Source organism: Ammospiza caudacuta, chromosome 7, assembly GCF_027887145.1.
Source record: "Ammospiza caudacuta isolate bAmmCau1 chromosome 7, bAmmCau1.pri, whole genome shotgun sequence".
In the NCBI taxonomy this organism is placed as follows: domain Eukaryota; kingdom Metazoa; phylum Chordata; class Aves; order Passeriformes; family Passerellidae; genus Ammospiza; species Ammospiza caudacuta.
The window spans coordinates 27459146-27486174 of record NC_080599.1 but is presented as its reverse complement, the minus strand read 5'-3'; the positions used below and the strand labels follow the sequence as shown (position 1 = coordinate 27486174).

General features: G+C 38.1%; 1 protein-coding gene across 1 annotated transcript in view; it reads right to left on the bottom strand.

Moving 5' to 3' along the window:
* The window catches only part of NR5A2 (nuclear receptor subfamily 5 group A member 2), an 85660-nt gene that overhangs the window by 3696 nt on the left and 54935 nt on the right, over positions 1–27029 (bottom strand). Inside the window, exon 7 of the mRNA XM_058808651.1 lies at positions 22283–22430. Within this exon, the coding sequence (XP_058664634.1) occupies positions 22283–22430 (148 nt within the window). The remainder of the gene's footprint in view (positions 1–22282; positions 22431–27029) is intronic.

The following is a 27029-nucleotide window of genomic DNA, read 5'->3' as shown; positions in this document are numbered from 1 at the left end:
ATTTTATAGCTAGTGTAACCTGGTTTAAAAATTGGGTGTTCTAAGCATATTTTTATAAAGCTAAAAAGAAACAGTATTACCTATCACAATTAGCTTAAATAGGTTGTTTCAGATGCAAAATATAGTCATGAATGAATTGCTACAACATAAAAACTCCCACAGAAAACAGGGACTATGCTAGAGATTGAACTGTTTACTGATTAAACTGAAACAGCAAGGTAAAATGTATGATGATTTCAGAACCAGTATTTAGAACTTTTTTCCTCTGTAAAAATAACTTTAAAAAGTCAGGAAGTTTTACAAACCGTTATCTTATTCAACCCCCTTTAAATTCAAAGGGTATCTTTCTGTTACTCTCTGTCTATTTTAAGCCGTACTGTGTATGAGATTGTGCTGTTTTCTTGGAAAACCAGGTTCATTATTATTTTTACCCCCTGTTTAAATGTTATTGTGTGGATTATATATTTATTGAAAAATCACAAGATAAATTTTTACAGAGATAAAGAAGAAACAAAATCTGATAATTGCAAACTTTCAATATTTTTCTAAAATGCAGCAAGTTTAATATGTGTTTTAGAGACACTTATTCTTCTGTTTTTAGCTGAATTGATGCTATACTCCAAGACAAGAGGAGGCATATTTTATGTATTATATATTACCCCCAAACCCAGGATCAGCGGCTTTTGGCAGTGGGTGCACGGGTGCAGTGTGAGGTGCTCCTGTACCCCTGTCAGCTCTGTGGCCTCAGGGAGTCCCATGAGCATTGCAGAACTGCAGGGGAAGGTCTGTGCTGGTCTTTTTCCTCATCTTGGGACAGTTCCTTCAATGTGGCAAAATAAGCACTGCAGTCAAGCTTTAGAAACAAGTCCAGTTTATAATAACAGTAAACAAAAGTAGTTCTGGGCTCCTGTGCCACATTCAGCCTGGAGAAATACTTTTAATGTCTTTCCTCTAAACAAGTTCTTGCGATTTGTGGTGAGGCTCAGTGATTGTAAACAAGATGTTATTAGTTAACCAGGGGAAATATGTAGATTTTCTTGAATTTCTATACTGAATCAGGGACAGTCCAAGTAATTACAATTTAGGACATCACTACATAATTCATTTGTGTGTAGATGTCTTTCAGGACTGCAATTACAATAGTAGGGACATAGGGGTAACCTGATTTGGGGTGAGTCTCTGTGAAGTTGTGAAGTGACCAAGATCTCTGCATATGACTTTTGATGTCTGTTCTTATCTCATATTCAAGTGAATGCTGCAATAAAGCAAATGAGACAATCTGAACAGAGAGAAGTCAAAGGATATGTGCTGAGAGCACTGTGTAAAACTCCACTGTCATCTCTCAAGCTCTCCTGGGATACTTATATGTTGTCAGAAATAGGTTGCTGAACCCATAATTGCAATAAAAATTATGTGTTTTTTTTAGAGAGAATCATAAACTGTTGCTCTGGTTAAGATGAGTAATAACAAAGGAAAACATGTGAATATGAAGTTATTTCCAGTACCTTCAAATTATGCAGGTAGAACAAGAAATGGTACTGTGTTCGCTGATGGTACTTAGTATTGGTTGGCAGTGATACAAATAATAATGTTGCGGTTTAAGTAGATGGTTTTCCTGTGGTTTGAGTTTGGTTTTGTGCTTGGTGTTTATTATGGAACTCTGGCCAAACAGATTTGCTTTTACAAGTATTTCCTTAGACTGCTGAGGAGTTAACTTGGTGAGACACCAAGCAATGCTGGTGTAGCTGCTGAAGGCAGTCAGTACAATGAACGTGAAATCTGCTACTGATGTGTACAGCACGGCATCCCTTATCCTTTCGCATAATTCCTCATTCCTGTTATATTTTTTTTTAAACTGGAATGTCTCTTACTGATCTTTACATCGGTTAGTAACAATTTAAAGTACACATGTTTAAGCTTAATGCAAGAAATCATTTTCTGAAGTTTAAATGCTTGTAAATTAAATGAGTAGGAGTAGGTCCCCCCCTCCCACCCACACACCCTTTAAATCCTAGCAGCTAGAAAAAGTGTTTTGTGTTGCTACAGTAAGTATCAGTCTCTTAGCTCTTCTACTTTATTCACTCAGGGACTAATTACCAACTTTTTACATGAAACAGCCTTACTGTGAGCTCACAGTGGGGCACGCATCTTTTTCTATCCTTATTGAAAAGTAAACCCTTAGGTCTTCTGGAATATATTATATGTTTTACAAGAAATAGCAATTGCTTTTCTGTCAGACAAAGAATTTTTGTTCTCTATAGCTTACTTTTGACGATTAAGACAAAAACGGTATTATAGTGTGTCAGGATCTGCTCTGCAGTCACAGTGAAGATCTGCCAGTATTCCCAGATATCCCCCATTTTGATTATTTTCCATATCTGCCATAAAACCGTGTGTTAAGCTGAAACTGCACACAACATTCAGCCCAGGGAGAACACTTTTGCATATTTTCCCCCAAAATGGGTCTGGTCTTTAGAGGGGAAAAATATTTAGGTTTCAGAGAGATTTTCTCCCTCTCATATTCCAGACATGAAATACTGAAAATTTGGGGATGTACTAATCTATAGAGAGTTTCCTTTGGTCTGGGAATTTTAAAAAGAAAAATGAAACAGAATGGGAGATTTAACTTTGAAAAATAGTAACTCCTTGGGAGCACTAAATATTTCCCAGAGAAAGCTGGTTAAATTTTACTGCTCATGTCTTTTATTCAATGCTGTTTCTACATGAAGCAATGAAGAGGTGTGAACACAGCTCATTTGCGTTTTGCACCATTGCAAGGACAAAATAAGATTTTGGGTTTCTCCATGGGAAAGAGGATTTTTCCCTTTCACAAGGTTGCTTCCAGTCTCATGGATACTCCGGGCACTAGGGCTTGTTACCAGCCCTGGCCTGAGCTTCCTCACCCGAGGGGGCTGATGAGCCCCCTCATTTCAGGGCTTTATTGAAACCCAATGCCTCTAACACTTAGCAGCTCTTTGCAAGGAGTGATTAGCTCATTGATACTGTTACATCTTCCAAACTCTGCTGAGGCTGCTTTTGGCCAGGATGGCCTTCAGGCTTGGCTTCTGAGAGGTTTGCCTGGTTCTTTGCAGCCATGCTGCACGGCTTGAGAAGCAGCATTGCCTCTGCCTAGAAACATTCTGTTTTATCAGGGAAAGCGACACTGTACCTCCTCACGTGGCTGGGGCTCTCGTCAGGGCCTTTTGGGTGAGGCCAATTCCCATGTGAGCTTGAGGATGGAATATGTTAGTTCTGATGAAGATTTTTACCCCAAAATAGTTCAAAGAAGGGGAGTTAAAAAGGACTGAGGTGATGTTAACAAACTCCCTCTATTTGAACAGTTTTGTACTACTTTTTCCTACTTTCTGCTAGCCCTGCAAAATCTGTGCATTATAGGACTTAAAACACAGGTAGATTTTTAACATGTGGCAAACATTTTTTTTGAAGGCAAGTGTACTAATGGTTGGTAAAGTGCCAATCTCTGAAAATTACCCACAATTCTCCTTCACTGAAACTAAGGGCAACAGCAGCAGTTCCATATAACACATCTGTCATGAAGGCAGATGCATGCCATTCTATAGCTAAGCCTTCTTGACAGACAAAATGCTGTAATGAAGGAAGATTTATAGTAAAGATAAGCTCCTTACTACAAAATTCCCCTCAATTTTATTGCAGCAGGACTGTGCTGAATATTATTCACTTAGAATTCATGGGAAACAATTCTTGATAGATGTTTTTTAATCAGTGATAAGCTGCATATATTTAGCACTTTCCAAACCTTGAAAAACCTCTACAGCGTAAAACAAAAAGCACTTTTCTTAAGACTCCCAAGTCCAAACTGAATGTGTAGAAAACTTTTCCTGTCTTTATGATTCTTTTTTGGCAGTGGCTAAGCTGTCTGTAACAGTGCAGCAGTCGATCTCTGACTATTTATTAGGGTCATAAAGTAATTTTCATTTTCAGTTGAATGTAACATCTGATAAAGGGCACATTGTTTTGAAAATCTTAATTAAATTCTTCTATAGCAGAATGTTTCATTCATGCCCAAGTATTGGGCAAGACTGTGTATATTTTTAAAGTGAGAACAAGATACTTAGGAGAACAAGCTGCAATTCCTAGTCTGGATCCTATTTCACTCCCTCAGTTTTCAATCTTGATGGACTTCTGTTTTCTTTCAGAAGAACTGAGACTCAACTGAAACATTTTCATATTGCTTTATAGTGGTAGGCTTCTTTCTAATGCTATTTAAAATATTGACACCTATTCTTCTGTTCTAAAAAGATTGTAAAATGATGGATTCTTACTGAGAAGCTCCTGATGTCTGTTAAAAACCATGCTTATTGATTTTGTGAGTAATTTTATAAATGCTTTTGGCACTGTTAGCTCTGCAATGGGAAGAGAGACACGGGGCAAAAAAGGTGGATTCCTGTCCTTGTGCGAATGTGGAAGTAGGTTACTGCATTTCAGTTGTTTCTTTTCTTACCGTATCAGTAAAGACAAAGGGCAAAGCTTAATTTGATTTCTTGAATCTTTATGACTGGTGTAATTACTGAGTCATCACTCAGGAAAATAAAACAGCTTGACTTTCAGCAGCTCAGGCTGCATGTACTCTCTTGGAAGTTAAACAAACAAAACCTCCACTCACTTCTTGTCCTGACACCCCAGGAACCAACATCCTTATTACTTGCACATGAAGCATACGTGATACTGTGGCCATTGAAACACAATAAAACAAGATCCTGCTAGGGCTCTGATGGAAGAGTTGCTCACAGATCCCAAATTCCACAGCCAGCTACACCCTTAAATACAAAGTCCAGCATTTCTCACTGCAACTTGGGAGGAAAAAAATATATCCAGGTACAGCCACAAAGCCAGGGGTGGTAGATCCATAAGCCAGGGGTATGGGGAACCAGTGGGGATGAAACTGTGCCCCAGCCCAGGAGATGTGGGGACAGAACACAACACGAAACAGTGGTTCCACTGCTGGCATTTCAGCTTTGCCATGCTTAAACTCCACTACCACCTCACTTTCTTTCACTTTCCAAAGCTCCCTCCCTGCCTGCAGTCCTGCCCCTGCTGGAGTCCCAGCCTGGCTCCTGTCCTGTGGGTCAGCAGTGAAATGTTTCTTGTCCCTTGCTCATCTGGGACTGAGGGCAGCTCATCCATGGCCCAAAGGTTTATTCTGTAGGTATTTTGGTCCATGCTTCAGCATTCATAAATATTATGATAGGATTATGTTCCATATAAAAGAGTAGCTGCTGCTTTCTTTGAAGACATGACAGAAGAACAGGAGTTTGGAGAGCAGTTGCTGTGTTGTGTCTTCAAGGAAATCCCCAAATAACTGGAGTCTCTCACCATGCCAAATGGGTGATCTCTGGTATTGCTTGCTACAGGCTGTTCTCAGTGAAAGTGTGCTTCAGTCTTTAGGTTGAAGCTCTGCTGGTGCATTGGAAAAATTAACCCCATGTGATAAAGCCCAAATTTCCTGCCTGCCTTTGTAGGCTGGTGGAAAGGGAACCTGCCTGGGCTGATGTGGCTTTCTGGTTCCTGCTTCTAGACTTGTTTGTGTGTTTGATCTAGTGACTGCTTAAGGTAAATGACAGATCAATTCTAGAAAAAATGTCTCAATCTAAATCTCTCTTTTCTAGGATAAAAATCTGTAACCACTGTCTTGTGGAGGCATGGTCATATTTGTATGTGAGCACACATTGGTAAACTAGGGCAGAAATGATTTAGTGAAGGTCTCGCAGATAAACCAAGAAAGAAGGTGAGTCAAAACTCATTCTTTTTCTGAACTCCTCGCCTCATTCCAGGGCCATAATATATGTTTGGGCAATAAATTTTTTTTCTTTGAATATTCAGTTAGAATGAGCATTGGTAACAAAGCTACTGTGCTAATTATCCTATCACCAAGTTTTTATATATATATATGTTTACATACAGGCAAATCTGCCAGAGAAGTAGTATCACAGTATAAAATTTCATAAAGGCAGAAATTAGGTTTCTGATGAGCTAAAAAATGAGACTAAGTAGGAAATTTATTGAACCAAAGAGTTTCCCCAGTTAATTTCTGCAACATCCTTTGAATCTTCAATAGCACACAGAGTTGTTGGTGTTTTAAGGGAATTATCTGTCAATGCCTGCAATTTGTAGGGTGTGAATAGTTTAAGAAGTCATAAATATTTATGAAGTTCCTGGGAATGGTGATAGGACATCATACAAAGTCCTTGAAGTTACAAACTGAGGCAAAAAGGGTGTTATATGCAAATTGCAATAATAGTGTGGTATAGTTTTAAGAAGACGAAAAACCAGTCTATTATTTAGGTGAGAAGAAGTGGAATATTTAGAAAATAAGGAATGAAAATTTTTGAGGGATTTGCTTTTACCTAGAAAAATTTTTCTCTGCTTTTGCCTAGACATTTGTAACTTTTCTGAATGTTTGCCTTTATTGGTCTCATGAGAAGCTGGCACATTATCTGTCTTTTCCCTTTCTATCCCTCTCTTGCTACTCAAGTACTGTTTAAAATAGGAATAATGGAACAGATTAATCTTGGAGGTACTTATGCTGCTGCCACTGGAAGTTGACCAAGGGGTGATATAGTCCAAAAAGAAGAAATATAAATATTTTCTGGAAAAATATAGTGTATAAATTTCTACTGAGGTTAAAACACAGAAATGCAGCTGCCACTGAAACCCTTTTGAGTATCAGGCTCTATCCTTTTATAAAGCCCATCTGTCTCTGCAGATTATAAAAAATGCATGATCATAAAAGGCAGTACTCCTTAGGGGAAAAATCTCTCTGTACAAATCTTGTAGTCACTTCACAAAACAGTTTTTAATCCCAAATTTGCATTAGATTTTCAGTCAGGAACTTTTGTGGTTTTTGCAAAGTTTTCCTATTCCATTAGAATAAGATATGAGGTACAGTTTGTTCAGGTGGCAAGTCCAGACTATGAATAAACCAATGTTATCATATGAAAGAGAATTAAACAGGCAGATCCAAGTGGGGATATATTAAGCCAAATTTAAGCTCCAGTAGTTGAATTTAGCCTGTACTAGATGTCTGGTTTGCCTCAGGATATATTCAGCTTTCCAGCTAATCGACTGAGGAAAACTGCCTCAGGTATGATAAAATTTACAAGAGAGCTCAGTCGAATAGCTCTTGTTATAAATACTAGCTTAAAGGCATTCTTCTGGTCTTTGGGATCAGAACTGTATTTGCATTTAATTATTATATTTCAAACTTTTTCAACTTTGTTAAAAAATATTAGACCAGCCAGTTTGGATTATATCATTATAGTGATTTCCAGATAATGGTTGAACTTCATACCAGATTTTTATTACTGGTTGAATATTGTTTGGCTTTATTCTTTTGTTAAATCTAAATTCCCACAGGAGCAAAAATTATAATAATATATTCTCATTGAGAGAAGGAGAATTAAGGAAAGGTGTTTTAGTGATGTGCCGATCTAAGAGGTACAGCACTCTGCTATGATTTTCTGTCAACATAATTGACCAATAATTCAGAGTTTTAGGCCTCTTGCACTATTTTCAGACAAGGCTTAGTGTGAGAACTAATTGTCTTTTAGTCATCGATTTCAAAAACCTCTTTTTACCCTTTTCTGAGACTTTTCAAGACATGGTTTTACTAGTTCTGTGTGCCAATATTTGCACACAGTTTGAGGTTTTTTTCACTGAACCAAGTTGCAACAGTGGAAGCTGATTCTAGTTTAGAAAGAACATGAAAAAGATAATCACCTCTGCCTGTGTAAGATACAGGAAGTGGAAATCAGTAACAGAACTATTTTTTATAATTGTGCTGAGATAGCATAAAAATTAAATGCTTTTATTTATTTGCTCAGTACTGAAAGCACTACAGTAGAAACAAATACACGATGCCTGTTATCCAAACACTTGAATTCTGCTATTATTGAGAAGTGGACTCTCTTTTAGGCAGTTACAGTTATTTTCTAGGTAAATGTAGCTGCAGACAGCTCACAAGACATTGATGGTACACTGAAGCTGGTGCTGTTTCAATCCCCTATCAAATTAGTACTGACAAAAAACCACACTGGCTTAGATGAAAAGAACCAACAAGTTTGGTAATATCATGTATGTACAGGAATGTACCAGTCACCAGATCACTGTCACACCTGACTGCAGCAGCCCATGAATTTGCTTAAATGTGCAAAGGAGTACTGCCAGTATTGCCTTTTGGACAATGAACCCTACCAGCAGAGAGAATTTTCTGCTGCACTATTTCAGAACACATTGCTTCTGACATTTGATCTGAGAGGGAGTTGCAAATTTCACTTTTTACTGTCCCAGATGTCTGAGCTTAGTTGTGGAAATGGTTTGGCAAATGGGACGACAGAAGCCCAAATAGGGACACCTCCAACTACACTGCAAGTGTCAGTGCTGCCTGTAGGAAACACTGGAGAGGTACCCAATGTGTGCTGATTATTTTTGCAAAGATTTAGATGTGCTCTTCATCCTTATTCCTTAAACTTTTAAACATACAGATATGAAAAGAAAAGCCCACTTGAAAGTCCCTCTGGCAGCATGGTTACTCATCAATCAAACAGGGTAGGGAAGTGAGGAATAGAGCAAATACTCTTACACCTGCATTTCAAACATGCAGCTCTTAAGGGAGAGTTTTACTTTTCAGCTGCCTCTGATTTCTTAACTGGAAGTCCTGGTCAGAAAGGACTGGACACTCTCAGTGAGGGACTGCCTCAGCACATTTTTAACATTTCAATCGCTCAGTAAGAAACAGCAGCAGGAAAACTGCAGATTTGTGCTCACTGCTCAGCTCAGACTGAAATATTTTGGTCAGATATGGATGAGATGTTTCCTCGGACAACACAGTCACAGGCTTAACAGGAGGAGCATGAATTATGGGGCTCCAGATCCACACTAGCCAAGAAAATGTGCTTTCCTGTAGCCTTGGAGCTATGGCAGACAGTGAGATAAGCATTTGGCAGGATACAATTGATGTGCATACATATGTGCATCCTCATGCTTTAGTTTTATGGAAATCCACAGGCTCTCAAATCTAAGGTACTGAGCATCAACCACTGCATTTACAGCTGTAAATCACCATAGTCTCACAATGCCAAAGTTACCACTAACTCCTGCAGCTGAGCTGCCCACCTGCCCTGCAGGGGCTCCTGCCCAGTTTCTGGGGAAATGACCTGAAACGTTGAATGGCTTGGGCTCCTTCAAGCAGTCCACTCACATGCTTACTGTTCTTGCCTCTCTTCATTTACATTTGCAAATTGGAAGTTAATTTGTTCCCAGAGGTGGGCAAGTATTTTTAAACCAAAAATCACCCTATTTTTTTGAAAACCTTGTGTTGAAAAGCAACTCAGTGCTCTTCCTAGGAGCACCTCTGAGTGTGTGATAACACTATGTTGCCTCTTTCAACTCTATGCTATTCGTGTTTAACACAGAGATTATTGGTCTGTTCACCAGTCAGCTTGCTTTGACTAATAAGACAGACTAATTCAACAAAGATTAACACAATTCTTACTGCTTCTGTCCAACCAAGTTAAGCACAGCCTGGCAATTTATTTTGGTATTAATTTCATCTGTCAGTTATATTAAAAAATGTGCAGATAGGAGTAGAGAAAGTACAGATCAAGCCTGACACTTCAGGAGAAAAATCACGTACTGGAAAACTTGACATAGAATCCAGTGGTGTCAAAAATCTTAGATATTTGTTGTTTTCAATTCAGACATTCTTCATTTAGACCAAAATAACAGACATCCACAGTGCACCTTACTGCTGGTGACTATTTAAGAAGTAGGTGCTCTCACAGCATGGTACTCTTTATGTGCACAGTAATGAAAGTTCACTATTGATTTTTCTGTAGCTGCTTGTAACTATTATAGTTGATACATCAATAGAAAAGGAAAGCACAATGTTTCACAGGAGGCAGAAAATCAGAGAATACATGATGCTGTGACAGTAAATCATGGCATAATCTCAAGAATTGATAGATGGTTACTGCTAACTTGAAACCCATGGCTTTGTGTGAAAAGACTAACCTATAATCGTCCAATATGTTCTAACAGACTGACTGCCCATAATAGTGGTAAAGGACACAACACAATGTTTCATTTCCAGAATTATGGTTTCCCCAAACCAGGTGGTTGTGGTGGAATTCATTTTGTGTGTTACCACAAAGAAGGGAGAAAGAGTGGTGGGACTGCCATTTACACTAATAGTTACAGGTTGTAGGAAAAAGACTTTTTTTTTTCAGAAAAGAGCACAGAAGGGTTTTGTTTAAAAAATAAAAGAGGAAGAGAAGTTGTCATTAATTTTTAACTTGCAAAAGTCTGCAGTTAGTTGAAAAGGAAATGCAAAAGAGCTGATTATTCTTGAGATCAAAATATTGGAGGTGTTTTGTCAAGAAAGGCAAATGCAGAGAAAATACGTTTACTGTAGCTGTTTCCAGTTCCACAGTATCCTGACAGGGAGCCAAAGGCACGTAAGTAATGAAAGCTCTTTTAAGTGTCTGCTTCTCTCTGCTGCACTTTTGAGGGGCATAACAATCTCTGAATTTTACAGTATGCCTAGTGAATTTTTAACAGGAAAGTTCTTAATTGCTTTGTTCCCTCTTTACTCCCTGGCTCATCTCTGTAGCTTCATCTATGGTTTTAATTAATTGTGATGCTCTTTTTTCCTGTCTCAAAACAGAACGTGAGGAAGTGCCACCTGTAAGAAGTGGCCAGCTGGAGCACAGTGTGCAGTCTGGATGACACTGCTCCCACAGTCACCTCTCACAACGTTCCTCTCTGGAAGATATTTTCATTGTGCAGTATTGTTTTCCAGCACTTTTTTAGGGCATGTGAGTTTGATACCTGCCCTTTTCACCTTTGCTGGTGACTCCATTCTCTAAAGACAAATGTGTCCCAAATTGGATGGTCCTAGACCAGAGGAAAGGACTTTCTCAAGCTACCACCCATCCAACCTGCCTCAACCAGCCTTTAAGGACACCTGTCCTGCTTAGGCTGTAGGTTTTTCCCTGGTGAAAGACTGGACAGTGTTGTCTATCTTGTCCCAAGCAGTTTGCTGATCTCTGTTATAATTTTTGGCCTTGGGGAGGAAAGATGCTGTTGTAATCTCCTTCCCCACTCTGTTGTTGAAATCTTTCTCTTTGCTGAGATGAGACTTTCCTTCACCTGGCAAGCAGAGATGTTGTGTAATATGTTTATAATACTCATCAAACCCTTCCAGTACTGAAGATGATATTAAATGTAGGATTTTCCTTAATAATTTTTGAATAAACCTATAAAGAAGACTCTTAAACTGCTCTTAGAATGATGTGCAAATTAAATTTTTTCATGCCACATGGCTCTGCACAGGACCAGGGCAATACTAGGAGCTCCTGCTCTGAAAGGTTCATCCAGTCTTGATAGCAGCATTGCCTGAACCTGAGGAATTGCAGTTTTCATTCCCCACCCCTTTCCTGCCAGCAGAAATCATCTGGGACAGACTCCAAGCCACAAGCTTGTGAAAGTGTTTCTGCAGAGTCCCCTTCTGTCTCCCAATTCAACATTCCAGCTGTGTTCAAGGCTGGGCCATAAAGTGTTTCTGAATTTTCCTTCATTGTTTCATTCCTGTTTGCTTCTGTTTCCTCCCTTTCCACCTCTGACTTGGCTTTGATCACAGTTCTATGGTTTCTCCTTCCTTCCTGGCCTTTTCCCCCTATTTTCATGACTCCTATCTCAAGCCCTCCAGTCTCTCTCTGTTCCTCTGGTCCGCATCGCTGCTGTCCCTTGTTTTCATCAATCACTCCTGGTTCCTGATCTGCCCAGATATCCTCTTCTCTTCCACTCTTCTTCCATCCCTCTTGCAGAACCTTTTTCTCACCTGTGATTTCTTTTCATTGTTGCTTTACACAGCATTTCACCTCTCTATTTTAATTCCCTCAGACATAGACTTTGCTTTTGTTTCTCATTCAGTGCTCAATCTTGCACAAGCAGCAAAGGGGCAGGACAAAGAGGGAAATTTGCTATAGTCTACAGTGCATCTCCATAAATGGCCAACATTACCCATGTATAAACTCAGGTAAGAGCCTCTGCAATGTATTTTTTAAACCATAAATACATGAGGCAGTTTTCAGTCTATGTATTCTGGTTTTAAAAGTATTTAAAACCAGAATTTGTTTGTTGTCTGTTACTACTGCAAAGTTAATCTCATTCAGTGAAACATTTAAGCTTATGTTCAAATTAAGACTATAGGGTAGTATTACTGGCTCCAAGATTTAGGATATTCATTCACTTATCTATATTTTAATATATAACCATTTATTCCCATGTTATGCTAATTGCTTGACTAAGAAAAGTAGTCACTGATGTTAAGGATTTCTGCCAACAGCAGCTGAAAAGATTCTATGTAAATGCTGTATTTCCTTTGTTACCTATATAGTACATTTAAACTTGCAACTTAAATATCTAAAAATGGTAAGGAAGTGTAAAAGTATTCCAAAAGTAGAGACACCTATAAATGTGGGTTACATGCAGGTAATTTTCTTCCTTAGAGGAGGTGTTTAAAAGCCATCCTTACTATTATTCTATAAATGTAATGGAGTAAAAGTGCAGAGCACACTGATTGGGCTATTCTGAAATCCCCACTGTCTCCACACAAAGGCAACCGTACAGAATACAAATATTGCTTGATACCCATGTTTCTAATTACTTGCAAGATTTGTATCTAACAAATATATGACCTAATTTTCTCTCAAGCATCTAATCCTATTGTTATTTCAAAACCTTGTTAAATATGCATTTTAGAAAAAAAGGACATGAAAAGAAAAAGTACTTGCGGAAGATGGTTAATCTTTTTTCCATGGCTTGCAGCTGTCAGACAAGCAGACAACATAACCAAGTAATGAACAGATTGAATCAAATTCATGCCTCAAATAATGCCATTGTACTCAACAGTTACATGAGGTATGAATTTGCAGCATTCATTGCATTTAATGAAATAAAATCAGGAACAAATCAACAGCAATTATTAACTTTCCTCTATAATTTAGTGCAGTTTATTCAAAAAGCTCAATCAGCCATGAAACAGAAGGCTTTCTCTGGGATTCCTGGAAGAATTTTATCATTCACTACTCCTACATGCAGGGCTGAGATGAATGATTAAAATTTTATTTATTAAAAAATATTGGTTTAATTTTGAATTGTTCCTCATAACTCCAGAATTTGTATTTTATTCCTTTTATATTACATGCTTTTTTTTTTCCAAAACCATTGATTGTAGATTTCATTAAGACAGGCAGCTGGAAGATAGACACTGTCCTAATTTCTTTCATACTGCCTGCACTTGTGTGCAACCTGCATAGGAGGATGGACTAAAACCTGCCAGCTCACTGAAATAATGTTCTTAGGAGCAAAACATTGTTTGTCAAAGTCATCACTCTATATATCATTTAACATCTTAAAGAAATTTAGGGACTGATTTTTAATTGTTTGGCTTTGCTATGGGTTTTGACAGGTAAGAGAAATGAATATGTCATTCTTTTTGGTTTTTTCCATAAAGAAATAAAAGCCAGGGAAAAAAAAAACCTGAAAAAAACCCCAAATCTCACAACACTTTTTCTTACATGTACTAAATACACTTCTAAAATAGGCCCTCAAAAAATGAATTGTCAAAGTTTTAGACCCTGAAAATGCAGTAAGGAACTACTTTCATGCTAAGTGATTTCTAAAGGAAAGGATCCAATATTCTCAAAATTTCATCAAGATATTTTAAATCAGATTAATTTTAAAATGTTGTTTGTTATAAAATCTGTAGAGATTTCAAACTGTATTGTTCCAGTCTGCATCTACTCTACCAAGTATCTTTAATACTCTGGATTCTCTGGATTTCACCACTGTTTACAAAGATAGATAACTATTGCTTTTGTTTACCAGATTGCATAGTTGAGATATTATTTTAGAGACTTCAAAGTAATGGAGTGAGGAGCAGAATTAAAGACAAAAGGGTTGATTTCTCTGTTGAGCAATGCTGTATCCATGAAAGGAGAACATCCCTCATGAGATTATTCTGAAATGAGGTTTTGTCCATATTCATTTGCTTTACTTTCCCAGTGGGTTAAAGTAGAAAAGTGGAATAGCTCTTCTAGTGCCAGAGTGGAGTAGCCTGGCTGCTTTGCCTGAGATCCAGAGAAGAGTTAAATGTTCAGGAGCAGGCTGGCTGTTTAACTGTTCTGCTGGCCCTCATCGTCTCTAGCAAGAAACGGATCCCTGGTTTCCAAGGCAGTGTGGAGCACACAGCAGGGAGGGACCATGTAAGATTGCTGGCAACTGTTCACATTAAAAGCTACCAAATTTGAATTTTTCAAATGCAGAAATATTTGTAAAACCTGAAATTAGAAGGCATGATAAATTTCAACTGCTTGACTATTTAGGGACCCCTATAATCATCATTATTACCTCTTTCAATCTTCTGCTCACTGCAATGGTTGAGCATCAAGTCTGTAACTTCTGATTGAGCTCTGTCATAATAATTTAGAGAAGCACCATCTTGACTTCAGATTTAAAGAAGCAGAGCTTTCCTATATCCAGAGATGATATCTTCCAAAAGACAGTGATCCTCATCTTGAAATTTGTGTATTCCTAATGCAATTTATCCCAAACTGATAATCCTTCAAATGTATTCTCACTGATTTCCGTGGGATGTGCACAGGGGACATTGTTTAGCTGATTAATTTTTTAACAGACACACGTTGCTTCAGCAGATCACATCTCAGTGCCCCTGCATTTCATCCTTTGGCAGTGGCAAACAGTGCTGCCAAGGCACCCTTCCTATCTCATTGCTTCCCGGTCTTGGCAACTTTCCTTTCCCTGCCACATTCACTTTGAAGGCCTTGTGGCTGTTCCTGCCTTACCTGTTATCAGTCATTCAGTGTCACAAGGTCACCTCCTGCCCTGGACTTGCCTGGAATGCCACCTCCATTTCCCACCCACCACCTTTCCAGACCAAGTCCTTTTCCACTTTCTCTTTTCTGCCTCTCAGGCTTAATATGCCAGATCTATTTATTCACCTTCTTCATTCTCTTTCAAAACTTTTTGTAGTGACATCTGAGGGAAGCCTGGGCTGGGTGTGCTGGGACTGTGCCTGTGATCCCTGCATTGTGTGCCAGTCAACACCTGTTCATCAGCACATATGGAGACTGTGTACTTTAAAGGAGCATTTAAAAATGTCACCTGCCATTAAGGATTCCTCATCATAAAATTAGGAAGTGTTCCTATTGCTAAGTTTGCCACAGTGAAAGGATCATCCTAGCAAGATGTCTTGTTCTCCATTTTTTTGGGTTCACTCCCAGGCAGTCTGCATGTAAGAGAATAATTTTAACAAGTCTATTTGAAATGATGCAAAAAACCCAATCAGAATCCAAGGGAGCAATTTTTTTGTCAGAAATTGGTATGTGGAAAAAAGTACTTAAATAAAACTTGATTTTATCTATTAGTTAGTTGTCAGCTAATAATAAATTATGTTTAGTTCTTCCCTTGTTATAAATACATATTGATTAGCTTTAAACTCTGAAGTTCAGAATGAGTTATATCTGGTCATTTCTAAACTGCTTTCTTCACTAAGAAAAATACCCCCAACACCTATTATACTGCACTTAATTAAGACAAGCATCAGCTTTATGTACCTTTATTTGCTTCTGCCAAGTCTCTCTGGTATAAATATTGAGCAGTTGCAACTCTGGAATACTAATCGGTCCTTCCTGAATTCCAAATGATTCCATAAAGTTTAGGAAGTGTTTCTCTGCCAGTATTAGCCACCAGTACATACTCTGGGTGGACATGAGGGTTGAGACAGCCTGAATCAGACAGGTATGCAGTAAGTATTTTTCTAAATTCAGATGTAATGTGGGGAAGCCTGAAAGCTGTGCCAGAGTGCTCTCCAGACCCCCTCAACTGCTGGTTTCTTGGTATTTACCAGGCATTCTGTTTGGGTAGCAGAATGGGTGAATCTAAGAAAACTTCCAATGGTTAAAATAAAACCGCCTCGTTATTACAGCCCAACTAAACACGAGTTTTATAAACAGCACATATATAACAAGACCTATGGAGGTCTAACAAGACCTAACTATTTAACTAAAAATAGTTGTGTATTTACAAACTCCCAAAGTAAAAAGAGCGAGAGTGACCGCTTTGGAGAAGGCATTAAACGCTACTGTTTGTCCCTGTAAGAGAGAAGTCATCTGTAATGACAAGTCCATGCCTGGATAAGCTCTACATTAGTGACTTGTACTGGCTTGCCAAGGAAGACTGTCATGTAATGCTTCCCACTTCAAATTCACAACACCTACTTCATCTTTAATTCAATCAATATCTAAATGCAAAATTTACCAGGTTATATCTTTATATTTGTAGCACACTTAATTATCTATAATTCTGCATTAATTGATTCTTATCTAATTTTTTGGTCTTCTTTCCTGTTTTCCTTTTGGTTTGATAAAACCCCAGCCTCGCTAATTCCTTCATTTCATTCTCCTACTATATTTGTTTGTGTGTTCTTAACTATTGTAATTAGTAGAAAAATTTAGTCCATATTCCCTGTTATATTACCTCCAGCTGATGCTTTTCCTCTTATTTTCCTGTCTGCATAAGTATGATATTAAAACTTCAGCAAGAGTTATGGAAGTAAAAGTATTGACAACGTCATGTTTCATCTTAGTTTGCTGCTGTATTTTTTTAATCTTTTCTGTGTATTTAGACTGGAAGCTCCCTGAGGCAGAGATTCTGCTGGTCTGTAAATCTAATAGAACAATGACTAGAAAAATGATGTTACATAAAGTACATAAAAAAGTGCAACAGTTATTTTTTTCAGTTGCAGATTGCTGTGTAACTGCATTGATGTGAGTTGCTGCACCAGGTGGAATGGAGCACAGGCAGGCTTTGTGCTGCTGCTCCCCAAGTGTGTGTTTGAAGGGAACACCCTCTAGACTTGTGAGTGCTGGGGGTAGAGTCTGCCTTGAATATGCTTCATTTCAGCCTTTTTCATCTGCATTAGGATCTTAACAGGCACATTTATTTTCCATATGTGCAAATGTTGGGGCCTAGGACTTCAAATACCTCCTCCCATCTCAGCTCTGACACTTTACAGAGACTAAAAGCAAGGAAAGAGTCCTTTTCTAATATTCCTCTTAACTTGCTAATATTCCTCTCATTTAAACAGAAATGAGAACAGAGTGTTGCAGATCTAGATGAACTTCTGCTGAATTTTCTGACTAAGTAAGAGTGTGGTTTGTTAAAAAACTGAGTTCTTTTTTGCTAGGTTTTTTTCTGTTGCTTAAGCAAGAGCCCATTGTTTGATGTCCACCACAATTAAATGTTTATCATTTGTACTGGACCCTCTTGTCTCATGTTAAGTGGGATGTAAGATCAATAGTGGCTCTGCAATTTTTCCATTGATAAAGCCTTCATTTCTCAAATGAAGTACATTTGTCTGTGTCCTGACAGTGATAAGGGAGCAGTACCAGTCAGCTGCTGCCTAGTCCAGCATTGAGCTCTACAACCAACAGGTGCCTAGACATGGGTCACACTATGTCTGGCTTTTTCTTACTGACATTTCACTTTACAAACTGCTCTGATGAGAGTTTGAAAAATCATCCTTGCTGAGTTCACATAATAAAAACTAGCAGGACAAATGGGAAGTTTTGCTAAAGAGAAAACAATTTTAGGTTAAATGACTAATCCATAAAGCTACTGGACGGTAGAATGAAGATGACGGAAAACATTCCATTTAAGGTACTAATTTGGTTCTTCAAGCATCATTTAAATTAAGTAATTTGTCAAATTTAATTGATGAAAATTTCTTTTGAATTTTTTTTTGTGATAGGAAGCAAATTTCTACTCCAATAAAAAAAAGAGTGAAATTCTCTTGGCTTTAATAAGGTCAAAATTGCATCTTCCAGTGGAACATATGAATCTATTTCAGCCCCAGAATTAGGCAATTCAACAGCTCATGTGGGGTGATTTGTATGCTTTTAAAAATTTGTTTTATTTCTAATTCTGATTTATGACAAGGAAAGAAAGGCATTTCCCAACGAATGTCAAATTGGTAATGAAAATTCAAAGAGCTTGATAAACTGACACATTTGCTTTTGTTATCCATAATGTGTCTTGATTCAAGCCAGCAGTTATTAAAGACAAATAATTCGGACTTTTGTCGTCTACTTATTGATAATGTGTACAGTGGGCTGTACTGGTTATATGCTATAGGAAAATTAGGTGTATTTTTACTCTGGATTAGGATAAACAATTCACATTATCCTCAATTTAGCCAACTTTCAGAAAGCTAGAAATGTTTATTGTATTTGGTAGTAAATCTGATAAACAGAACTGTGTGATCAGCATCTTTCTCAGATGTTTGCATTCCATGTGTTGGACATGAGCTCATCAGGTAGTGTTAAAAGTAGATTTAACACTCAAGTCAGTCAAAGATTTCCTTATTTTTTCTGATTTTAGTAATTTCTGACTGGCCACTAACTTCCTATCAATGGTGTGACTACAGTTGCTGCATTATCGTATCCATGTTGGTTCTTCTTCTTTGGAGGAAACCTGTCCAATGCAACTAAGAAGTCAAGAAATCCATACTTGTATATCTCTTGAGCTGCTGGGGGTTTTTTTGTTTTTTTTTTTTTTTTTCTTTTTATCCACCTATCTTTAGGCTGCAAAAACAATTGGCGGACATACCTGAGTTAAATTGTGGTTTAACATATTGATTACCTCACTGCCTACGGTGGAATTAAGGGGAGAATATATGTGAAATCACAGAGATGATGCACCAGAAAACAGACTTTCTTTGGAGTTTGCAAATATAGTGTCAACATCATTCAAAGAAGTGTTGGCAAGGGGAACTGCTATCAAAGACTTTTATGTACACAGAGGTAAGAACTAGCTACCTGTAAAGACATTTGCTTTTTACAGCTGAGAGAGAGAATTTAAAAATTAGGTAGCTCTTCATATTTAACTATTCTATAGCACTGAACTAAAGAGACATCACACTTAAGAGACTATTTACCAAACTATTCTGGCATATGGAATAATTGCTGAGTGAACCGTACCATTCTGTAGCTGGCAGTATTGCTCAGAGGGTCCCAGCCAGAGCAGGTGGCCCTGGAGGAAGGACCGGAGCTCTTGTGCCTGGGGTCCCACACAGCGAGGTGGGGCTGTGACTGCAGGAGGAGTTGTGTGCTGCCAGCCACAACTGCTACATATCATATGCATCTGGCTAAGCCTCAGCAGTGTCTTCTTTAATGCTGCTAAAAATCAGAAGGATTTTCCTGTATAAACCCATTGCAAATCCTTATGAGTAAATAACGAACAATTACGTCTTTAAAATCTTGCAAGCAAAACTGATATAGTTTAATTATATTTTGAAAATTTATTCTAAGTACTTTGGGTTTTGAACATGGCTTTACTGTTAGTATGCTAAGATAACCACTTCTGAACTATTAAGAAAAAAGGTAGAACCAAATTCTTTGCCCTAAAGGAGATAGCTGTCTTTTGGATAGACAGACAGGATGGTACAGCCACGAATAACAAACAGCTTTATAAGGCAGTCTCATATCTATACAGTTATAAAAAATGAAACAACTTCTTCTCAATAAATTAATTCTGTGGATTATTGACTTCATATTGCCTTTGAGAGGCTTTATAGCAAACATTTATTTTCCAATCAAGCACTGGCCTAAAGAACAACAGTAAAAGGTTTCATTGGCTTGGTTAACACTCCTATGAACATTCTCAGAAATGTAAAAAGGCTATGTCTTGAAGCACTTTTTATTCCATTAAACATTACAGGGCCAGAATTTCAACAGCTGAGGTTTTTGAAATTTTTTTTTATTAAGTGATACATTATTGGCATTAGGACCAGTTTTCTGTAGAGATGCCTAAGAGATGTAGATATGTGCTAAATGTACCTAAATACTTAGGTAAAATAATTGCTCCCAGTTATTTATGTAGAATTTGATGCTTAGGTCCTTTTGACAGCCCTGCTGAATGCCCACCAGCATTGTTAGACTCTTCAATGTCTTCTAAACCTGACTTGCTCTTAGGCTGTGAGGTGTCTTTTTAATTTCAGCTACATGATTCATTTTTTCTTTTGGGCAGAAACTTAAGTGCTAAGCTGGAAAAGGTATCTGTGTTTTTCATTTCAATCCTGTCATCATTCTCGTTAAGTATTTGCCTCTGTCCTGTGGGTAGAGTGATAAAACCTTTACATTTTACTCTTTGCAGAGTAACATTTAGCTGTGACTATTAGCAAATAGAATTTGCAGTATGCTAAATAATGAACTAGTGGATTTCAAAGGTGTAACTAAGACCTGTATTAGCTACATGACTTTTACATGCAAGTAATATGAATACAAGGTTCCTATTAGTAGCAAAATTAGCTTCTTTTATAGTAGCAGAAATGAGAGAAAAACTGGCTAACCTGGCTTGGTACAAATTTGCAGGTTATTCCTACCCAAGTGCTTCAGAAGTGGAGCACAGTACCTGGCAGAAATAGAAGAGCTAGAGGTGTGAGAATGATTCCTAAATCAGTGAAAAGTACCAGAACAGCTGATGAAAATCATTAAATAAAAACCCTCCTGAATGTGAGAATTTTCCAAATGCACTTCATTTATTCAGCTAATTTAAAATGTTTCTGAACTGACATGAATTCTCTAAATATTTTATAAGAAGAAAGCTACAGGCTTTATTTGGGCCACTGTATAATGACTGAAAAACCTACTTATGAGGAATTAGGAAATATGAATTCTTGTTATCCATCATATTAATTCATGAAACATAATTTCTGCAACAGATGGTTTGCTTTTGCTTCTCTGAATCTAAGATATTCAAGCAATGAAGCCCTGAGTACAAAATGTTAATAGTTACCCAGGAAATCCATCATCTCTTCCTAGGATTCAAAATGCACATACCTCAGAATGATCCATTCCTGTTAGCATCATTCTAATTTCATTATAATCTGTAAAATCTTTTCTATCTTCTGCATGATCTGTCCCCTGTACCTCTGAAGGACTGATCTTTTATCTTCCCTACATTTAAAGGGAACTTTATCTGAATTTTTTTCAAGCAGGTTCAAATTCTGTAACACCTAGGAGGGACATATTTAAGACTGTAATTGAGATCTACAGTGTGATCAAAAGTTCCTCTTTTAGTCTACTTGCAATTGTATCACAATAATTTATTTTTAGAATTTGATTCATTTACAGAATTTTTTAAAAACTGAAAAATGAAAGGAAGGCATTATTAAATGTCATCACTGCTGATATCTTTCATTGTGTCCTTGGCTCACTTACTCTCTTTGTAGACAAAAACACCTTTTCAGTAAAACAGGAGGTTTTGCTATGGAGGAATGGCTGGGCCTGACCTTATTTATGTTTTTAAGTTTCTCCTTTCAACTCTCTGCCAGGAAAAAAGCCACTCACTGGGGCAAAGCTCATTCACACCAGCTTTACAACAAAGTGCAAACCTGAGACAGAGGACAGGCAGAAAAATCTCTTCCCATGAAGTCAATAGGAATCCATCTCCCTAAGGTCTTTTTTATTCTTGGCACCAGTGATTTTTCTCAACTGATTTATTGGAGGGCACTGGTTTAACTAATTTGTCTTGCATAGGTATCTTTCCCATTCTGTCCTCTCCACTAGTACAAAACAATCTCCCCTTTAAAGGTTATTTCCTAGCCAGATCTCTCCTAAAGCTATTATCATTAATTTGCACTTTAGGAGTTCCTTTCACTTTTAAAAAACTATGAGATACATTCCTGATTTATGGGTTACAGTGTGACAGCCATCATATGCAAAGAAGATTGTTTATACTTACCACAGACATCCTTGAATAAGAGGGAAATTTCAACCATATCCCCAGTCCATGTGCTTTACATAACTGTATTCAATATCATAGAAGAACATGGCAATCTGTATTTTCCATTGTTCTCTAGGATGTCTAATAGAATTTTATCCTTGTTCTGGAAAATTCAGTATTCAAATACCAAAATACAGAAGGTTTATAATACTCCACAAAATTCCATAGGTTTTAGGAGTAATTTCCATGGAAACACACTTTTAATCCTTATACATAATTTCCCTGCAACTGATAATTAAAAAATTATCCTTATATTACTGTGAACCTCATTAAACATATTTCATAATAATGTGTTTCATGAAAAATTGAAGAAAAGCAAAATATTTTCAATGTTTTTTAGAAAAAACAGTAAGTATGAAGATTAGAGTGTACCTACCTAAACTAAACAGCACCAGGAATTTGAGACAGACAAATTCTCGTAGGTCAAACTGCAGAGAACGAAGCTTTGCTACCAGTTCTTGTGCGTGGCTCATAAGATTGTTGAGGGTGGCTCCAGCTTGGGATGCTATTACGGAATAATCCACCTGTAAAAGAGAATTATATTCCTATCTGGTTGTCCTGCCCACACTTTAGGATGTTTCAAGCAATAATATGCAACCAGGATACTCCTGGACATAGAAATCACTCCTAATTTAATGATGTTACCAAATCAAGATGATTTTATATATAAACCAATTTTAACCCAATGGTATATATTGAAAATAACATTAAACCATATATTTTAATGGTACATGACATCACTGTGAGTACTGGTTTGCCTGCATTAGCTTTTTTCGAAGCTTTAAATACCTGCCTATGACACAGGTAGCTGTCCACATCTCAGTTTTGTTCCCTTGGTGTCTCCTGTTCTCATTGTAATAGTATGATCCTGCAGAGAACAACTGATGGAGTGAGCTTTGTGCCTACCCTGGCTGTATTGCTCCAGAGGGACACAATGATATTCATGGGAAACAGTCCTGTGTCCAAACTTGGCCAGAAACATCTATTCAGGCCCAGAAATGTCGGTGTATTCCCACAGGAAACAGGTATTGTGTGGGTGGTTGCTGTTCTCCCCAGCTACACAAAATCCCTGTATTTGTTGGAATTGACTGGAACTCACTTGTTCTGGCAAGTGCTGCCCTGTAGGGGAAGGAGGGGTGGCAGGTGTGTGACAGCCCAGCTGCCCTCACACTGTCCCCAGCAGTGACCTCAGTGCATAGAGCTCCTTCCCCTGGGCTGGGGACACAAGTGGTGCTGGCTCTGCTGCCCTGGTCATGCTGTCCCTTGTTCTCAGGGCAGGCTCAGCTGCCTGGGAGCTTTCATTGTATGCAGAGATCCAATGGAGGCCTGGAGTTAATAAATTTATTCAAAAAGGGAAAATTCACAAGCACAGGATGCTTAAGGTCTGCCATTGCTGACTCAGCCTCGGGTGATCCTCAAACCTTGGGCAACCTCTCCAAGCCCAGCATGCTGAAACTGTTCTGGCTGATGCCAGTCCCATTGTGGGGATGTTTCCATGCAGAGACTGCCCTACCCCTGCCACTCTGAAGGTGTGCCTGCTTGTCACAGGATGGTGACCAGTGGGGAAGGGCACAGCCTCTGGGAATGGTGTGAGGGGAAGGAGAAGGGAGGGGCTGGGGTGGGCTGGCTCCAGGACAGGGCAATGGTTGGTGTGGAGCAGGGTGTAACTGCTGTATCAGAGCTGGGGTGACCTGAGCAGCAGCTTCAGCTTCAGAGCTCAGCCCACTTCTCATCAGAGTGCTCCACGTCCCCTGCAAGTGCCACTGTCCCACGGACATGGCCTGCTGTGCTGCTGCTCCCCACAGAACCACTCCTGGCCAACTGGCTGAGACCTAAACGGGTCAGTGGTACAATTTCAAAACGCTCTAGTATCACCTTCACCTTTGTCTTGTAGGAGCCTCCAGAACAACAGGGAAATTGCTAATCATACTTCATCTGAGTGAAGTCTGGCTGTAAATTACAACTAAGCACAATGGTAAGTGCTTGCTTTGAGTCAGTCATTTGTTTAATGGAATCGGTGCTCTCAACCCATCTCTAAGGTTTCCCATAAGAATGGAGCAGTATCACCACAAGAAACAAACCAATACTGCAAAATTTTGTTTTTCCAGGCTCTGATCCCTTAAAATCTGTTTTTAAAAAAAAACATGTTAAGCAACATGTATTTTGATTTTTTTATTTTTTAAAAAATTATTTTATTTTAAAACTGCTGAATTGATTTTGCTGAAGCATAAACAGCAGTAAAACTTGGAATACGCCTAGCCTGACAAAATTGCAGCATGGAACAATAGAAAGAAGACTGAAAGAAACTAAAATTAACTTTTCCTGGTAATGACCTTAATATAATCAATAAGTTATTGACTTTTAATAAGAGATCTCATTTATATACTCTTATTGCACTCTATAAACTGATTGGAGGTAACTGCACAAGAAAATGAGGTTACACTTCTTGAATGGAGGTTAAGAATAACAATACTTTGCAGTGTTGGAGCAGTTTGAGTTGAGTTCATGCTTCAATTAAATCAACGGATTAGGCTGAAGAATCCTGTGAGGTAGGTTATTGCTCTCTTTTACACCTGGGGAAACTTGAAGTAGTGACAATAAATTGTTTCCTCAGGGCCAAAGAAATCTGTGGCTGCACTACGATCTGATCTTTGGAAACCCTAGCCTATCCATCTTTCAAAAACTACTTGCTAGTTCATCTCTTATTTATCACTCTTTCTATAGATGCATTTATGCATATTTCTTTATGTATATATACCTATATAAAAAATAAGAAAATGTTAAGTAAAATACCTCAAATAATTTTTACTTAAAAATCAGTTTAATGTAGTGACTTGGTTCAACTACATTGTATTGAGAAACTGGTCACATATAAATATGAAATTTCATAACTTAATATCTCTTTTGTAATTGTTAAGAGTGGGGGAAAAAAGCTTCAAATCCCTTACTGAGCTTCCAATTTGTGGGGAAAATATGCTGCTCACTTCATAAGAGGAAGTTAAGATGTCTGAATGTCAAGAATATCAGTGGCCTTAGTGCAGCGATTATGCCATAATGGAAAAACCCAGTAGATGCCTGGATCTCCCAGCATCCCTCTACTGGAGAGCTCTCAGGCAGCCTGCTCCTCTTTCAGGTGCATTTAATATTTGCAGCACCAGCAAATTTGTCTGGGAGGCAAGTCCTCATCTGCCACTCACCAGGAACAGGCTGTATTAAATTTTTATATTTATTGACATTTCATTACCATAATTGACTGCAGTTGGTTCTCTAGTAGAAGGCACAGGGCTGCCTCCTAAGCAGGAGAATTGGTCCCTTGAGTAGGATTTGCAATTAAAAACAACGCAGAATGGATTTTTTTTTTTAATTGTGTAAATATGATGAGTTGAATTTTCAGCTTTAACTAGAGAATAGTAGGTGTGCAGAAGGCTTTTTTCAAGAGTGAGCAAAATTATGAGTCAGTGGAAAGATGACCCCCAAAGGTGTCAATCAGTTTATACAAAAGCAACTGTGCATGAAAAAGCCTCAGTTAATGTCTATTCTGAAAAAGTGGTCACATTAAAGACTACACTGTTCTGCTTGCTTGGTCCTTTATGCAGAAATTGATACGAAAATTTGTATTAATTCTTTTACCTTCCAATGTGATTAAAAGCATTTTTAAAAGACAAAGATTAAACCAGCTTGGATTTTGTGCAAAATGCTTAATTGCATAATGAAGTCAGAGCATTTACTTTGTATTGTGCATTTTACTTCATATTGTGCATTGATTTCATTTAGTAAAATCAAATCCATTACTAAAATATTCTTGCATCCCAATCAATACTACTACTTTTCACATTGCTTTTGATGTTGAGGATTTTATTTGGCATTTTTGAAAACAGCAGCTTTGTCAGAGCTTCCACATAGCCTAATTTGGAAGTACAACAATGAGCTGAAGTTATGGCTGCACAAACAGAAGTGTGAATTCCTCCTGTACCCTGGGCTAAAAAAATGCTGTGGCTGAAGGCCAAAAATAAAGGGAACACCTGTTTGTTTTTTTTTTTTTTTGTTTTGTTTTGCAAATGGTGTTTCATGGTAATTCAAAAGATTTTTGAAGAAAAATTACTGGGCTCAGATAGTAATTTTTCTGGTGGAATCAGGTGGTGGCTTCTGGTATCACCTTCTCTATGCCCACAAAACAGTCTAACACTTAATGGTGGAATTAAGTTCACATGGGTAAATATTGTGTGGAACTGCACCATCCCTTTCAATGTTTCAGCAAGCTTGAAATTGTCTCCAGAATATGATTAGAGTGATTTTACTTGTTGATGGTGTTGCCAGGTGCTGACCGTCCCTGAATGCCATTCCTTTCATCCAGACAGGAATTGCACAAGTAATGAATAAAGCCCCTGCTGTAGCTCTGTTCAGTATAGTCTAGTAGACTAAGGCAGTCCAAATTAATAAAAGATTGATTTCATATTGGATTTAGTAAATTACACTACTGTGAGTTAGGGGTCTGAAGGCAGAGGCAGTGAGTGCCTGGGTGCAGCAAAGGGAGCATCCTGCTCCTCCTGCTCTATGGGGTGCAACCCTGGCCAGCACCTCTGGCTGCTGGGGGCTGCTCCCCAGCACCCCCTCCTAGGCTTCAAACAGCACTGAAAGCCTGGCTGGCCATCACTGACCTGCCCTGGGTCTCTGAGCCCTGACCCTGCTCGAGTGGATGCTCGGTGGGTGGATGAGCCTCATCTCAAAAGCATGCATTCAGTATAGAGCAAACAAGCTCATTTACTATTGCAACCTTTCCACTGTTTCCTGAGATACAGCTTTCACTGGAAACTGCAGTGGTTATTAAACTCATTTTGAGCTTTTAATATAATTCTTTTATTAAAAACAGTGCTTCTGTTACATTTCTAAGCAAATAAACATGGAAAACACTTTGAAGAGGTGCCTACATACAAAATTTGAGGAGGTTTCAGAATAGAAAAACCCCACAGATATCCTTGTATCTGCTGGTTATCAGGTTTGGATATATTAATTAAAATTTTGTTGACTTATGAAGCATAAGATGCTTGTCATTTTAATGTGAGACACAATAATAGAAGATAATGAATTAAGTTGCCAGTGGCCCTTTCCCCTAGGATGATATG